General features: G+C 36.4%; 1 protein-coding gene across 7 annotated transcripts in view; it reads right to left on the reverse strand.

Annotated features, from left to right (window-relative positions):
- Positions 1-18,343, reverse strand: part of SHPRH (SNF2 histone linker PHD RING helicase) — a 67,341-nt gene that overhangs the window by 27,227 nt on the left and 21,771 nt on the right. For all 7 annotated transcript variants that reach the window (XR_008465290.1, XR_008465289.1, XR_008465291.1 and 4 more), the window contains 9 exons: positions 16,919-17,040; positions 13,611-13,699; positions 11,768-11,860; positions 10,512-10,619; positions 9,423-9,565; positions 5,901-6,074; positions 5,507-5,569; positions 4,112-4,337; positions 950-1,093 (listed from right to left, as the gene is read on the reverse strand). Coding sequence is in view for 4 of the 7 variants with exons in the window: in XM_054194370.1 (XP_054050345.1) it covers positions 950-1,093; positions 4,112-4,337; positions 5,507-5,569; positions 5,901-6,074; positions 9,423-9,565; positions 10,512-10,619; positions 11,768-11,860; positions 13,611-13,699; positions 16,919-17,040 (1,162 nt within the window). In the remaining 3 variants the exon portion in view is untranslated. The remainder of the gene's footprint in view (positions 1-949; positions 1,094-4,111; positions 4,338-5,506; positions 5,570-5,900; positions 6,075-9,422; positions 9,566-10,511; positions 10,620-11,767; positions 11,861-13,610; positions 13,700-16,918; positions 17,041-18,343) is intronic.

Here is an 18,343-nt window from a genome sequence, read left to right on the forward strand (position 1 = left end):
TTACAGCCAAATAGATCCTAGACTCTACTGCTAGTTCCAAAAACAATGTGTAAGAAAAAAATTATTTTCTTTATAATTCTTAGAAGACTTTTCATTTTACCTATACAAAGATAGAAACGTCAAGCTGACTCCTTTTTAGATTAGTTACAGTTGGTAGCAGTGTAGTTATTAATACTGCAGAAGAGGCAAGCACCCCAAGGATGAAGGGCAAAGTAATGGGTGTGTCTTTTACTGTTGCAGATACATACATCTGTCTTACACTTTGTTAAACATTTGTTAAGCAAAGCGCTCCATTTTAAAAATTGCTTTAATACACAAATAAGATATCCATTTCCCTACAGAAAGAAAAGAAGCACTTTTATGTAACACTGAATGTCACTGAAAAAAGCACAAAATGTTTCTATTGAAAACATATTTCTATAGGTGAAAAAAAAAATTAAGATGTTAAATCAATCCAGCATTTCCTCTACGTTCATGAACTGAAAGTGTCTCAGGCATAGCTCAGAAATTCCAAGATACTGAAAAAAGATTTGTCTTAGGTTTTCACTGTTGTTTTTTAGGTCCTTGTGGGAAGTAGCAATATGGGAGAGAAATCAGGTCAACTTAATTTTTCCACCAGCTTGGAAAACTAGGCAATTGCAGAGAAAGGTCCCAGAGCCATTCACCTGCTGCTGGAAGGGCAGCAGTCTTTTGGAAACATGCCACTCACAGTCAGAAGGCTGACAAAAATCTATCAAAATAAGAGTTACAAGCTCAAAAAGGCCCATATACTGAATGTATAAATACGTTACAACTTTTTACTCCACAAAGGCTTTCTGAAATGGAAACAGAGGCATATTATAGACCTTATAGACACAGATCTAGACACAGATTTTATTTTGTAGGAGGTGGGTTCTTTCAGGAAAAAAAAAAAAAAAATCAAACATTTCTTTCCTGCCAAGTACTTTACCTCATGTGGTTCTATGATGTGGAGAACTGGTGGATTTGGTTTTGGCTCATCAGGATGGCGCACTCTCAGCCGTTCTGTAGCCATTGCCAGTTCATCAATAGCAGACACATGATCCCTCAGTACCATCCAATATTCATGAAGTAACTGTAAGAAAAGCCTAAAAAATTAGTAGCAGAACTGTGCTGAGTTCCCTTTATATGACTCTGCCATACAATATATTATGTGAAAATCTTTTTGGAGTAAGGGATAATATTTCTTCACAGTAATTCAGCCACAACAAGTTACAAAGGAAAACAAACAGTATACAGATCATCTTGCCTGCTTTCTTTTCCAGTCTCTCTTTATGAGCAACCATAAATAGCTGTCTCTCATTTCTTCTACAACTATTGCTGTTACAATAAATAATGCAACTAAAAGTTCAGAAACAAAACGCCTTGCAAGACTAAGCAAAGGCTGAATAAATTAAGGAAAAATGATTAATCAGTTTTAAACAGCTAGCTATTTTAGTACTAAGACTGCTTGTTAAAGATGAAGCATATTTTAAAGAATTGTTAACAGTTTGAGTAGTCTTGATAAACGCACAGATGAGCACAAGGTGACGATAACACCAGATTCAGTTCTCCCAAGAAAAAGTAAATTCTGGCTTTCTACAAAAGAAATAATGTATACTATATACATATATATACACACTGGAAGTATACATACTGGAGGTATGCTATACATATAAACTGACAGTACAGTAAAATACTTCTTCCAAAGCTTTCCACTATTTACACATTTTATAAAAAAAAAAATATCTTCAGGGACCTTACAAAATTCTAAGACCTTTTGCAAATGCCTAAAATTACTATTTGTTGATTTCTGATTTTTCAATTGTAAAGATATTTCTAAACATTCAGTTCCTGAGGAATGTGCTGGTTGGTTGTTTGGAGTTTTTCTTTTAGCTCAAGAAAGACTACTGAAGCATTTGTTTTGAGCTATGCCTAGATTACAAACATAAAGTTACTGTGTATTAAACCTGGCACACAGGGCGAAGACAGAGAATGGATGAAAGCAGCTTACTCCCTCAAAACTAAAGAAACTAAACTAAAACTAGGGAGAAACTAAGCTAAAATTACTTTTTCTTAAAAAAAAAAGGCATGAATAAGGCAAATTAGTAAGGCTCTTGGTTGCCAGTCTGAAAGATAATTCAAGTAACATCAGCAGTAACTAAAGTTTCCTTTTTGTGATATTAATAATTGCACTGCCACCTGATGCTTTCTCAGAAATCCTAGGACTGCCTTGAAGTATGCACATCATACAATTTCTTCACTAAACTTGCACAAAAGTTCTTCAGTTAGTATCTCTAGTGGAAAAGCCTGGCTGTTACTTTTCCTTTCTCCTCCAAGTCAGAGTTTGTGCATATTAAGCATTAGATTGAATTGCACAAAGCTTCCTCTATTTGAAAAACACTATTAAAAAAAGTCTGTGTGACTAAAACAAACAACAACAAAAAATCTTCTCACTTTTGTTTTCAGAGAATTTATCATTTCATTAAGGTTAACCACAAATTGTGCTTCCTTTTATGTTAATAAATATGGTAGTTTGAGGTGGGGTGTAAAAGAACAGTTTCTGGTCATTAATGCAAGCTTGTTTTAGATTTAAGGGTTATTTTACAGACCATCATCCCTGTAGCTCAATGTAGATTAGAGTAGTATGGACAACTGAATCAGTATTTCCATATCACGACAAATGGAATCATAATGGCACTGTTTTCATTCTTGTTGCCATATTAGTCCCACCTTTTGTTTCTTAAAGTAAAAGAACATGAAAAGACTGCGTTCCCTTCTTGCAGCAGAAAATCCCCAACACGTAGCAATGCCTTGGTAACAGGTTACCTTATGTCCTCCTCTTCTTGTGAACTGCTACAAGCCGAGGACATAAAATAATGAAGCATGAGAAGAGCTAGGGTCATTATTCTCCAGTCAGCATTTTGGTACCATAAGAGAGCGATCTGACTTTGTGAGAGCAGCACAAATTTATTAGGTGTTTAATAACTTCAGCTATCAGATAACTAAATGCTGGCTGAGATGTCATTTTGTTTAAAAAGGTTTTGCACTGTGCTACACTGTAACCTTTTTAATTTTTAATTTATTTTTTTTTTAAAGCAGCTCCAGATTAAGTCTTACTCCTAAGTAGCGCCACCAATTTAAGGAAAGTAGGTGATCAGTAACCAAGTTTGCTGAAAACCAGAGCCAGACTGAATTCCATTAGTTAATCTAAGATACATAAAGTAAATTACTTTCTAGAGTATGTTCTCTTCTTCTATGGACTAAAGCTAATAACAAATGTTTAAATTCTTGGATACTTCTGCAAGAAGCATCTTTGCTTTTTCAAAACCTCCTAGTAAAAAGCAAGAGGAGCAGGAATTTGCTCTGATGTCAGACCACATTAAAAAAAAAAAGTGTACAAAAGCACCAGTAAACCTGAAACTAGCGTACCGAGTGTGTTCTACTGAAGCTGAAGTCTGTGTTAATTTAAAATGAGAAGGAGAAGCATTCAAGAGAAAACACTTCTGATTATGCCTAAGCTATAAGACAGGATGAGACCCTTGTATGCAACAGCTCTTCTCCCTTCTCCATCACTGGTATGTATTCACTGCAAGGAAGCACAGGCACACAAGGATGCACGAAGAAAGCTACAGGATACTACTGTAGTTCTCTCTGATCCAAACAACAGGAGACTAATTATTTCAAGTTACATCGTGTAGTAAACAAGATGCAGGAAAAAGTAATAGTGAAGGGACATCTGTAGCTAGCACAAGACTGAAGGTAAACTGAATTACAGAATGGAGCAACATTTGATTTGCTAAGTTTTGCTACATTCTAATTTAACTAAAAAGGTGAACACATTTAATTATATCTGTATACTGGCTTAACAGATGCAATTACATTGCTTACTAATTTGTTTAATAGCCAGTGTAGCTTTTAGAAACTTTTAAATGATATATAAGCCATTTAAAAATCAAATCCTGTAATAAGAACTGTGAAAAAGCTTTATGTAGGCAAACCTTAATTTCAGGAATACAACTTAGATTTGTTCGTGTTCAGCCTAATTTTTTTTTTTTTAATATTACATTAAATGGACTACACAACTCCTTTGTCACCGTCTCATTTACTGTACCTTATATTCCTTTTTCCATGCTTCAAAGAGTTCCAGAAATATGCTGCCTTCTTCAGTTAGTTTAACATCCATTCGGTGAGCTTTGGCAAAGGAGAGAATAGCTTTCAAGGCACGTTCAGTTTCACTGGTTGCCCACAGTCCTCTGCTCGTGGTGGGCAAACGGTCGTCAACGAGCCCCTCTTCATCTTCTATCATCTCCTCAAATATTGCCATTTGGCCTTTAACACTTAAAAACAAACCCAACACAACTCTTACCACTGATTTTATACTTCCACATCCATTTCTACTTATTCATCATGTATTTCAGCCTTCTAATATTTGATTAAAGGACAAAGCAAACCAAACAAATACAAACAGCTGTTTTATTACTTGATATCCCAAAAGCTTGCTTTGAGCACAGTGGCCTCAGTACCAGCAAGAAAATCACTGTACAGGCCATGTTGTCAGCTCAAAATCAATAGTTTTTGTAAAGGCTTATGCATCTTAATTATCTTTCAGTAGTTATTAATGACTAATGTCACATTCTTCAAAAAAAATTGCAATTCTGACTTCTTAAATCAGCAAGAGTTGCAGTTAAGCTCAGGTGCAAAATCTGCTGTGTACTGCACCATTTAAGAACACTACAGTTTTCCAGTTCCTTCCTTGGCAAACAACGCTAATTCAGAAGCACGCTCCGTTTCCTAAAGATTCCAATCATTAGGTAACAGAGCTCCCACTGATAACGACTGTTCAAAGTGTTTGTTCAAATTGACTGTTCAATTCAGTGACCTCAAGATTTTTTAATCCAATTTTGATATTGTGAGGGATAGGAGAGGTAAAAGTCAAAGAGAAAGCATGCAGAGGGCTGTAATCTATGCATCTCAGTACTGTAACGATGTATACTTCTCTCGCACCACATGCTGGTACAACCCTTCCTCCAGCTCACAGCTGCACTCGTGTCTGCAATCTCCTCTCTCATTGTGGCTTTAGTCAAATTTGGTTACTTTATGAATTACACAGAATTAAAAAAAATTAATCAGTGAACGAGTATGGTATTATACCATTTGCAACTGGACTGCAAATAGATGTTTGCACAAACAGGAATATGCATTTAATTAGCAGACTGGTACTTATAGACTCAGTTTCTGAACACCTCAACACTTCATTTCAAACGTATGGTCATATTACAGCAGCTTGAGAAAAAGTAGCATGTATTTGTACCTCGCACACAACTTTTTCAAATGGAATTTACATAGAAAATTAAACTTGACTAATAAAGTTGCTATCGAAGCCTCTAACAAGAAGTTGCTGTAATTTGTTCACACAGTTATTTCAGAAAATTTAAAGTAGAAAATATAAAACAACCAAAGTTTCACTTTTTTTAATAGCGAGAAGTTTATAAAGCTATGAACTTACGTCTGAGAAAAGAGCTTCGACTCGTATTCTGTGAACAACTCATCAGCCTTACAAAAGACACAGCTGCAATACAGAAAATTGAAAACAGCAGCATTCAGAATTTCATCAGAAATCAAAGGAATTCCTGTTATTCCCTATCAACATATAAAAACACATGAAGTCCTTAAAAAAAACAACAACTAAGCAGTCTTATGTACACTTGATGTAATAACTGACAGGAAAAGATTTTATAAGAATAAAACCAAAGTAAGGTCATGACTCTAACAAATGGATCTGTGATATCTGTGTACATAGAAATCCTGAGTACAGAATAAGGACTTTCATCTCTTCTTATTTCAAATGAAGGAAAATTTAATAATACACCTCTAAAGTATTTTTTATTTGCACGACATACTTGTTGAGTGGAAGTCTAACAGGTCGCAAATGGCAGATAGTGGCAGCCTCAATAACCTGCTTAGAGGGAGGGCCTTCTAAGTTTTTCACTGCTTCTCTCACAATCTTCTGGAACTTCTTCACTTCCTCCAGCTGGGTTGTGAGCAGGTATTGAAGGCCTCTGCAGTCACGGAATCTGATTTAAAGAAAGAGGGAACTAATTGCACACTGAGCCACCAAATCCAAACTTAACTCAGTATTTTGAGGTAGAAGAGAAATAGCTAAATAGCAATATAGAACAATATATGAAGTTCACATCATAAGCAAATGCTTATTACTACATGTAATGCTGATAGAAATCATTCCGTTGTATCCCCCGAGATGGTGCCTCGTATTTGTAAAGACTCTTTCCAAGACTTCCGAGATGCAACCAAATATTAGTAGTCACCACTAACCTGCAACATTCTGGTCCCCAACACAAATCTACTAAAGGTAAACAACTGCACATACTTACAGTCTTTTTAGCCCACAAACTGGTTTTCAATGCTCCTGTGCAATTCACAGCAGACACATGCATCCATTACAAAAATACACTGCATTTTGCAAGTCAGCTTTCAAAGTTAAAATTATTAAATGGACACAACAGTAAACTATTTTCCTAAAACCAGCTGTCTGTCTTGGTTGGAGTAGGAATACAAACACCAGTTAAGTACTTCCCATACTGTCTTTTTCCTGTTAGCAGAGGTCTCTTGCTGAGAATGCACCATTCATGCAAGGTCTGGCATTCATATACAAGACAGTGTATTACAAGACTGTGGTTCTACCCCATATGGAAAGGTTGATCCAAAGCATCTCTTTCTCAAGTGTGGAGAGAAAAGCACAGGTTTAACAACACTACTAAAATCTGGCATTTAAAATTACCTACTTAAGCTATATGTATTATTTTAAAATAAAGTAAACAAGTTTGCCTAAGTAAGTAGTCCGAAAATAAATGTAAATTTCAATTACAAGTCTGTTGTTAATATTATCAATTGCCAAATATTCCAGATTTATTAAAATCTCCCACACTATAACCCTGGATTAATAACACCTCTCATAATCAACTAGAGATTAGCACTTGTTGTTTCCACCACTAACTAGTAACACTTCATAAGACATGGCTTTTTAAGTTTTTATTGCATATGCTGAAATAAATTAAAAAGGAAATGTTTTATCCCGATTTTGTAAAAGAAACAATTGAGTTAGCTTTTCCAAAGTTACACATCCTGTAAGCAGCAACAGTTTAAAAAGATACTTCCTAAATAGCTAATTTCAACTGAGAAAAAAAATCAATTTTTTTTTCCAGTATGACACAGGTAATGCACAGACATATGAGCTCAGCAATAACATTTATTTTGACCAGAATGAGATGCCATCATTCTTAAATCACTTGACCATGAAACGTTTATATCGCAGACTCAGAGACCGGTTGAGGTTGGAAGGGACCTCTGAGGTTGTCTTGTCCAACCTCTCTTCTCAAGCAGGGTCACCTAGAGCTGGTTGTCCAGGACCACACCCAGACAGCTTTGAGTACCTCTGAGGATGGAGAGTCCACAGCCTCACTGGGCAACTTGTGCAAATGCTGAGTCACCCTCACAGTAATAGTGTTTCCTGATGTTCAGAGGGAACCTTCTGTGTTTCAGTTTGTGCCCATTTTCTCTGGCCCTGTCACTGAGTGCCACTGAAGAGAGCCTGGCTCCATCTTTTTTGCATCCTCCCTTTACATATTTACATACATTGAGAAGACACACCCCCCTCCTGCCCTCCCCTGCCCCCAAACTGCTCAACAGTCCCAGCTCTCTCAGCTTCCTGGAGAGATGCTCCAGTCCCTTCATCAGCTTCTTGGCCCTTTGTTGGACTCTCTCCAGCATGCCCATCTCTCTCTTGTACTGGAGAGCCCAGAATTGGACACAGAGTTACTCCAGGTGTGGCCTCACCAGCACTGAGTAAATGGAAAAGATCACCTCCCTCAACCTGATGGCAATACTTTTTCTAATGCAAGCCAGGATACCATTGTCCCCCTGAGGCAATGAAGGCTGGCTATAGATGGTTCATGGTCAACTTGGTGTCCACCAGAACCCCTAAGGTCCTTTTCTGCAGCTGCCCCAACGCCCATTTTGAACAGACAGAATCTCCTCCTTCCTTTGCAGCATAATTCTGAGTTTTGAAGAAAGAAGTAGTAAAGTTTTGTATCTTCATTTAGATTATTCAATAGAATTATGTTAAGTACAGAAAAGTAAGAGATATGCTTACTTCCAGCTAGGGTAAGGAATTGCCACCTTTTGGGATCATGATAACAGAGTAGTTATACTGGAGGATATGTCTTTACATATTTAATTAAAATCTGTGCATATTTTAAGTATTTAAATTTATACAAATATACATATTTTATATACACATTAGATATTTATATACATATGCATTTACATACATCTATTTTTATATATAATAACAAATGTGTATTTAACTAAAACATGATTCAGAAAGATTATATTTAAAAGTGTAAGGATCGTTCATGTATCCGAGAAAACTGCCTGAAGTTAAACTGTGAGAGCACTCTCCTTCCTATGTCTCCCTTTTCTGTGATGAACTTACAGAACTGGAGCACAGAACGTACAAGAGGCGGCTGGGAGAAAAGGGTTTATTCAGCCTTAAAATAAGATCTCTCAGGGAAGACCTTATGGCTTTCTACATCTATCTAACTGGAAGATACTGAGACAAACTTTTCTCAAAGGTGCATTGTGAAAGGACAAGAGACAATGGACAGAAGATGCAACACAGGGAATATTAACTAGATAGAAGGATTTTTAATTTGAGGGTTTTTTCCAACAAATGGGTCAAATACTGGAACAGGCTTCACAGAGGCTATGAAATCTCCCTCCTTGCGGATACCCTAAGCTCAACAGGACAAATCACTGTGAAACTTCATCGGGCTGAATCCCTGAGCATGGGCCTGGATCTATAAGCTGGGGGCTGGTCTAGGTGACCTCCAGATGTCCCTTCCAATCCATTATTCTGGAATTGCACAACAGCAATGGTGGTACTGTTGTCTCTAACATGAAACCAAACCAAAATTCTTTGCTCAGAAAAACAGCAATCCTGCTTTATGCTGTTACCCAAGGACTTTCTGATATTGTCTGTCTACTTGCCATTTAAGCAAGTCAGTTTCTCTTAGAAGTGACTCAATTTTAATGCAATAAACTTTGAATCTTTCTTGTTCAGCAGTTGCATGAGTACAGAACACTGTAAAACCACAGAAGATAATGCAAAGGGACATTTAAAAGAATGCTTGTCTAGAAAAAAAACCCCTGTAATTCTCCTGCTTTTCTTTCCAATTCTTCTATCTCGTTACAATTTTTGGGGGACTGTTTTTGAAACTTAATTGCAGCCCAGATGATCTAAAGCAAAAATGCCTGCTATTTAATTGCAACTGTTAGCACAAACCGGTAAGAGGATTTGAGCAGACTTAACTGCATTCATTAGCCTATTTTAGCTATTCCCTTACTTCTCTGCCATGGAGAATTTATTAGTCTGCTGTTTGTAGTTGCTGGTTATTTCATTTTGCACACGTTGAACAAGCTCTTCATCGATGGCATACTGTATTGCTGTCTGGATGACATCCAACCACCAAGGAGAACCTGAATGTATCTGTATGCAAAAGAACAGATTTATCCATGAACATTCAACAACCAACCAATTTACTCATTGCAGCAAAGGGTTATGAGGGGTCTTTAGGCCACACTCAAACAGAGACTGGTACATTCCTGGAAAGTGGAAGATGAGAGTATGCTTTAAAAATATCTCCTTTTCTGTTTAAGTGAATACATGATCAAGACATTTTCTACATTTCCATCTACTCCACACCCTCAAATTGCTTCAGTAGAGTTAGATTCACTGAGGCCATCTACACAGAATAGCCACATAGAGATACTGTAATCTCAAAGTTTCTTCTTTATCACTCTCAAAAGCAGATGAAAGGATGGTTTAATCAGAGAAAGCAAGCTCTTGGTCAAATTAATAGAGCAATGCTGAAGTGATCTTATAATTTCAAAAGGTGAAAGAAGATACAGAATTTTACTTCCTCATTTGTCCCCATTTCTTTATTATTATGCAAGTGATAAGCAGCATTTTAACTCAGCTGTTTATCACTTCATTAAGGATTTGCACCTTTCCATGAAACCTGAATTGTCACATTGACTAAATACAATTAAGCCTTAAGCACAATGACTAAGCACAACAGTTCCTTTGAAAGTAACTGAAATATCATCTGATACACCTACAGAAATGTTTCAAGGCCAAAACCTACAACTTACTTACGTAACTTACAGGTAAAGCACGGTTAATATAGAAATCAAGCATGGTGTTAAACTTCACTAGAATCATCCCACCATGTACTTCTGGTTCTAGTCACCCACTCATCAAGTGCTATGTGCCTTTATGCGGGGAACACAGAATATGTTTTGGGGCTGTGTCCAAATAGGCCTTCAGAGAACTGTTAGAGATAATAAACAGCTGGAGTTCTGGATAAACAGATGAAAATAATATTTTTAAAAAATCTCAAAATTCAGAGACCAAATATGTAAGAGGTACCTGCCTTTCTCTGGAGCTCCCGAATGGTCTGAAGAACTGGCTGTAATGCCTGATGGGCTTCTGCAACTTCTGCATTGGATTTACTCATATAATGCTGTCGAAGTTGTTCTGCCTGTACAGAAATGAGAGCTTAAATTACGCACAACTCGTATTTATGAGGAATAATTGAAAATGCAAAGCCTCCCCAGCTACTATAATGTTTTAAAATGGTTAGCTGACTGCATGCTACCCACTTTCATTAGAAAACAATATTTAGCATTAATTTTTTCTCTAGAATCTAGCATTTATTAGTAAGCCCAAAAACATTTGAGAAGATAAAGTACTACAAAGATGCTAACTACGCAATTTTGCTTTTAGACAAGCCCAAACAACACAATAGGAATACACTGCATTACAAAAAGGAACTGGAATTAACTCATAGATCTTACTTCTCTTTAGTTTAGAATATATTGTGTTGAGTAAGTAAACAATGAAAAGATGCTAGAACAATCTGAGAACAGGACAATTTAACTTACTTACATATAAAATTTATCCATGAAATAAATATCTTTCACTATTACATTCTGATTTCACTAGATAACTTTATTTTGTGCATTTTAGGGTGAGTTTAACTCCCTCTTTTTGTTTGCTACTATCAAGCTAATTGTATTATTGTTACAGATGGAAGTCAGTTTACCAGGAGCAGGCAGGACTCAGGTATTTGGATGAGCTACTGCCAAAAGATAGCTATGAAAAACAATCTCTGCTTCACATTTATAAGCAAAATACAAATTTTCCAATCCTCCTCTTTACAATAATGTCAGGAGAAGGCGATATTAAAAAATTACTAGAGTTACAGGCCAATAAAAAAAGAGGGCAGTATTTCTATAAAGGCTGATAGAAACTTAAAATATTTAAGAGAACAGTCTCATTAAAACAGAAAAAAGCTACCTATGCATAAAATTTGTGTAAAAATTATAAAATATCACAAGATATCCAAATAAGACGACAAATACTGATCACCATCACATAACTTCCAATAAACACACTCACAACATAACAGAGATCACCAAGCATTCAGAACAGCAGCATTTTACTGGACATTTCTGCTCCCATCTCACACACTAAACAACTCTTGATTTTACTAACCTGAAAAGAAATGTACGTAGTTAGCTTGAAAGCTATTTAACATTATTTCTTTAGTTACAGAATATATTCAAGAATAAAAAAATTAAAAGGTGCTTTTCAAAATGTATTTATATAAAAATGAACAATGTTTACCTCTTCTGCAAGTTGGCTATCACGTAAAGTTGGGGGAATTCCTGGGTGCTTTGCCAACAACAATTCCATCAAGTTGTGTGTAGAATGAAGTCTCTAAATACAGACAAAGTCAACAGCAATCATGAAAGAAATACATTGCAGCAACATCTGTGACACAAAAGCTTAAACAGCAATGAAAGCTTACAACAAGAAATTAGTATTCATTTAAAATTAGGGTTGGTTTTTTTCCCTCTGTTAATTTGGAAGCATCTTATAAAGAAAATAAACATTCTTTTCCTCATTTTACTGAGACAGGAAATGAAACATTAAAAGACCTTCTTCAACAACTCAAAACCAAATCAGCAGGAAAGTTTGATACCAAGTCATCAGATTCTGTCCTGTACTCACCCTCCCAATTAAAACAGCCCCTGACTATCATGGAAAACAACTACTTTATCTCAGAGCACAATCTTTTGTAAATACCTTTCAGAATATTATAAGGAGACAATACACTTATCTAAAGCAAAATAAAGTATATGGAAAAAAACAGCTCCCAAGAGCTTCAAACATTTTTCTTATTTTTCACTTTTCTGAAATTAAAGTTGACAGACTAAAACATGACCATTTGGTCTATGTTTAGGGAAAATAAACTTGATTGTCAGTGAGACAAGTCTATTCCTCCTCCCCAGGTTCACCCTACATATCCCAAACCAGACCCCTGATATTACACTGACTACATATCGCCCAAAAACTCATACTAGTAACTTTCACTATCATGAACTTGTGCCCTTCTCACCTCCTGGATTTACTTCACCTTTGCCCTGTTACAATCTTAGCCACTGAAGAGCACTGGCCAACAATGGTTTGCCATTATCTTAAAGAACTAAGCTTTTAAGTTGAGTTTTACTACACAGAGGCAATATTAGGCAGTGTACATTTTGAGAAAAAAATAAAAGCTTTATTGGATTCGTAATCCAGTAAAACAGCTTAATTAACAATGATCTTGTTATGAGTAGCTTAACAAGTTTATGCTATGCTGTACAGCTATGCTAAGTGAAAAATGCCCCTGGGAAGTCACAAAGGAGAAGGAAGGATCAAAAAGCACAATAGAGCCATCAGATGACCACACGCAAGATAATCAGAGAATAACTTAGTGAAGCAAGCAAAGTAAAGAAACAAACAACTGATCACTTCTTATGTATCTCTCTAACATTTTAAATATCTTGTTATGCTTACAGAATTTTGGTTAATTTAGAACTGGTGTTTATTGAAGAAATATAAAGATGTAAAGAACCACTGCTTTTTTATCAGGAAAACAGATTCATATTTTTAATATAGTATTCAAAATATATTAATATATTTCCTGAAGAGAAAATTAACTTTGATTCTTTTTCATGTTTTGATGCCCTTTCAGAGAACACCTTCTGCAGTGCAATGATTTTATTATTCTCTATCATTTGGCATGGTAACATCATTCTCAATGCAAACCAAGCATCCTGTATTCATAGGATGTAATATGTGAGCACATTAATGTGAGCAGTCATGGTCATGTACACAAGTCTAGGAATTCAGCATGTTAAGTTTACTGCAGAACAGCAGGTGGAGATCATACACTGCTTCTGGGATATCAGGAAGACTTACAAGCAAAAGTTTTTAGAAAAACAGTAGCTTTTTTTTTTAAAAAAAAAAGAAAGCAAATGTGAAGGTCACTGGACAGATTCCTATCTAAACATTATGATAGTGACAGTAGGCTGAAAGAGTCATTCAGCACATTGCTGGGAGGAAGAAAAGACTGACCTGTTAAATTAAATCTAAAGTATTCCAGTTCTTAACTATGTCTCTCTACATTTGAATGCTCACTCACTTGCAAGGAATCTGTTTTGAGCTTTTCTTTGTGCTCTTCAGATGATCGTAACACTTCTCTGTACAGCTCTGCAGCCAGTGCATATTCTCCTGAATTAAAAAAGAATAACAAAAACATACATATATTGTGTTGGTAAAATATACAAACAGCCACGACTGGCCATCACTTGTTACATACTAAGATGTTTTCAGAGAGGCTGTTTAATACCTGCTTGTCTTCAGGCAAATCTTCCCTATTCATTCCCTGCCCCACCCCCACCCCCCAAAAAGACTGGTAAAAGAGAGTATTCTATTTTACAAAGACTAAAGCAGTTTCCAAATTAAATATCTTTTGTGACTGCAAGTTCTGTAGACTTCTTGATCTTAAAATATGTATTCACAGTTGCATAAGTCCAAAAAAATCTCACATGTTGCACTAGAAAAAAAAAAAGGGTCATCTACAACTCACCGCAGTGATGTATTACTAAATTCACACTGCAAATACATTATTCACTCTTCCAGTGAAAACAATGAAAGTCGTGTCGTACTGCAGAAACGATTAAGTACATGCAGGGAGCGTAACTACTGATGTAAGCTGCTAACATCACAATCACTTCTCAGAAAATAGTTTATATACATTAAAAAAGAAAGACAAAATTGCAGTTGCATATGGAAAAGCAGCAAAAAGAAAAATCAATTTTTATTTTATTTTCTCAATCGACAGAAATTTACTTAACCAGTAACGGTCTTAGAAGACTCTTATACTTGGAGAACTACGGGGGCATGAAATGTATAAAAACAGATAGCAGAGTAAAACAAAAATACACTTCCAGAGATATAGGAAGATGAACAACCCTATTTCAACAAGATTTGTTGCTTCTTACATTGAAAGAGTTGCCTGTTTTAAGGCTGTAGTCCTGCAATATATTATTGCCATTACTAGTAACAGGACTCAAAGGACTATGTGCTGAATTTGCAACGTCTCAAGGTTGAGGCTTGTCAGGGCTCCTTTGAAATTTTCTTGACCTGCCTGGACCTTTTACTTGGCTTAGCTGTGACAGCAATTTCTTTAATTCACTAGGTGTCTATGGCTAGTTTTTTTATTTTATTTTTTTTAAACTTTTGTTTATCTTTGTGTGGTACAATCACAGCTTTATATAGACAGCAGTACCAAGCAGTTATTCTATGCAGAATGAGATATTTACAACTAACACAATGATGTAGTGTAGAGAAATACAGGCCTAGTAACAGCAGCAGAGGCCTTGAAAAGTAAAGATATAGGATGCGGTGTAGAGGAGTACAGCCATGGGATGCTAAGAGATGGTGCACAGGCTTGGCAGTGACTAAGGAAGCCATGGCTATAAACAACTCACCCACAGCCAAAGAAATGCAGACCTAGAGCTGGACAAAACTGGTTTTAGGGGCAACAAAGAGAACAAAGAAATAGAATGTAACATTCATAAAAGGCATCATGTACACTAAATTTGGTATTAACATGGAGCTGCAGACCAATGAAGAAAGAAAAAGGTGTAGGAGTGTGCTAGCAAACATAAAAGGGACCCTAATTGGATCCTTGAGTTAGAAAGAAGAAACCATCAACACAAACATCTTACTCCTGATGAAGAACTCCAGGTGGTGACACCTAGCCATAGCACTGCCACCACCAGTATCAAACCATTGATCTCAGGACCCAGAAGGGCAGTAGAAAAGCGAGCATAGAAGCAAGACAAGCAGTAGAAACAAGTAAGTGTGATTCTTTTTTTGCCTGTAACAATCACACCTGGACTAATAACAATTAGACCTATAAGACTTCAATTACACTAACCATAAATTCATGGCTTTACTTACATATAAGGTGTGCTTCCTCTTTGCTGATAAAGAAAACTGAGCATATCAATAATGCTGAGGGGCTGAAGTTATAAGCCAGAACTTCGCCTCAGTCCTGCTTTTGTTTCTCACCTGATGCAATTATCATCAATCTGCTTTTCAAAAAGGGCCAAACTTAATTTTTGCTACCAATGTATTTTAGAAGTATTCAATCTGTACAAAAGTCTTTTCAAGCACCTAATTCTATCTGAAAAATTTGATCTCCATCCTGCAATCAAAGTATTTCAAACCTACTAACTGCAGACCAGAGAACCTGAATGTAGTCTTTCTGTAAGGCAAGTGACAGAACAGGCAGTTTGCTTGTTCTCTTTGAAGGAAGACTTCCACATCAGCTGGAAAAGTTCAAGCAGCTTGTCAACTTTAGAAGACTTTTTATTTAGCAAAGAGGCTTTTCTTTCATATTCATAACTACGTTGTTTTAATTTATTATTAATTTGTTATTTTTGTTTCCCATTCAAGTTTTTTTTTCTTCCCAATTCAGACAAAATCTATATTGACAGAGCTGTATAGCAGGCAGCAGCAGATTCCACAGTCAGCATAGCAGGGGGCCAAAGGAAGCCTGGAAAGCAGTACTGAGTGTTCTGGTTTCAGCTGGGATTGAGTTAGTTTTCTTCCTAATAGCTGCTGTGTTTTGGATTTAGTATGAGAGTAATGTTGATAACACATATTATTTTAGTTGTTGCTAAGTGATATTTATATTAGTCAAGAACTTTTTCAGCTTCCAATGGAAGCTGAGGGGAAGCATAAACAGGACAAGCTGGCCTAAGGAATATTCCATATCATAGATGTCATGCCCAGTATATAAATAGGGGTTGGCCGGGGTACAGGGATCCACGATCACTGCTTGGGACAGACTGGGCAATCGATCATGTGGTGGTGAGAACAACTGTATTGCATCACTTTATTCTGTATATTTTTACCATTATTATTATTATTATTATTTTCCTCTTCTGTTACTATTCTATTAAACTGTCTTTATCACAATCCACAAGGTGGTGGAGTTTTTTTTTTTTCTTTTTGCTCCCTCTTCTCCAAAGGCAAAGGGGGGGGAGGAAGAATGAGTAAACAGCTACATGGTCCTAGTTGCCGTCTAAATATGACACTGACAAAACAAAAGCGGGTTAAGTAGAATTACATAAGTATGACTTCTTTTATCCTCCCAATACACATAGATGGCAGAATCAAGACAGAATATAAAACAAAAGAGCCAGAAATACTATGAAACATCTCAGAGATGCGCCAAATTACATCTATCCTTTTCTACCATACCTAGAATGAATGTTGTTTTTTGTTACAAATACTGTCACAAGCCTCTCTAGTTTCCCAGGATTTCACTGTAGCTTTTCCCGGAATTAAAAAAAACCCACTGTTTGATGGTGTCATCTAAACCATAATTAGCCTACTAAAAGGAGTAAGGAATATGCTACAGCCATCCACTCTTACCTTTGATGATATGGATACCAGCTAAGCCATTAAGAGCACACACCAACTGTCGGTGAGCTTCCTCACACTCTGTTCGACATTTCTTCTGCAGAGATGTTAGCAGTTCCTCCATCGTCATGGTGCTGAAATGGAGACCAAATGGCTCAAATTTGAAACAAACCAACAATACCAGAGAAGTAAAACTGTCATGCTGTGCAGCGTGAAAGATTGTTACATGCATCCAAAATACCGTTTGAGATTTATTTACTTATTAAAAAAAACAGACTCTAGTTGTCGACTTTTCTTCCAGCTAGAGCTTTACCATAACTTGAGTATGTCAAGAGGCTGACATCTAAAAATAGAAAGAAATAAGAAACAAGAGGAAAATGAGAACTAGGTAAAATAATCCTTCACAGGGCAAAATATTTTGCTCTTTCTGTTACAGTGGTGAACTGACAAAAAAAAAAAAAAAAAGAACCTCATTTCGCTTGACACTGTTCCAAATGAAAACAGCTGAGAGACTACATTTCTCACCTCTACTACCTATCTAAACATGCAGAACAGGTGAGGTGTCAAGCTAAAGAGGAAAATCTGTGGAATGAGAATAGCAAAGGTTAACAAGTATCATTTTGAACTTCCTTTTCTACATTTGTTTGTAGTATTTGTAATTCTTGAGAGGAATTTAGTCAGAAGAGAATTAGCTTAACATAAAAATACATTAAAAGGAGAGGTAAGAGGGAAAAGCAAGAATAGAGATGAGAAAGAAGCATGAAGGATAGCTTGGAGTAAGGCCAAGGGACAAAGAATCCAGCCAGGAAGAATACTGATGCAAAGAGACAAGACTAAACTGCAACAACAGTCTACATCACCTGAGCTGAGACTGCTTCTGTGACCAATTGCTGCCGTGACACCAGACACTACCCCCTCCCCAAAACTCTTCTTCTCAGCCTCATTCACCTTCTAGAGAAGCATTTACCATTTAGCTTTGAGCGCTGCAGAGTAGAGTAAGAGATGAAATAATTCCTGTGCAGTCTGAGCCCAAGGTATGCTGGAAAGGTATCCTTGACTAGGGCTTTATTTTACTCTCATTGTAACACTGTTCCATTTGCAGAAACTGTTCCTTGAGTTTACACTACAGTGTTACAATAGAGCAGGCTTTAAATCAATATAACTATTTACAATTAGTTGAATACTGCAGAGGTATTGGCAAATACACATAGCACCTGCTGCTCATGCTCTTATACTTCTACCACTACCTACCTACCCTACCTTTCATTTTCAAAACCATCAGCAGATTCAAGAAAAATTATAAGAGCAAAAGGATGTATGTATAAAGTATACAATTTGATACATAGCCTGAGACTACCAATTAGGACAAAAAGAAGGGTTGTTTTTTGTCACTCAGTTTAACTAGAGGAGCCCAGAAAAACTCCCTTTCGAGGGCTA

Source organism: Rissa tridactyla, chromosome 3 (assembly GCF_028500815.1).
Source record: "Rissa tridactyla isolate bRisTri1 chromosome 3, bRisTri1.patW.cur.20221130, whole genome shotgun sequence".
Classification (NCBI taxonomy): Eukaryota; Metazoa; Chordata; class Aves; order Charadriiformes; family Laridae; genus Rissa; species Rissa tridactyla.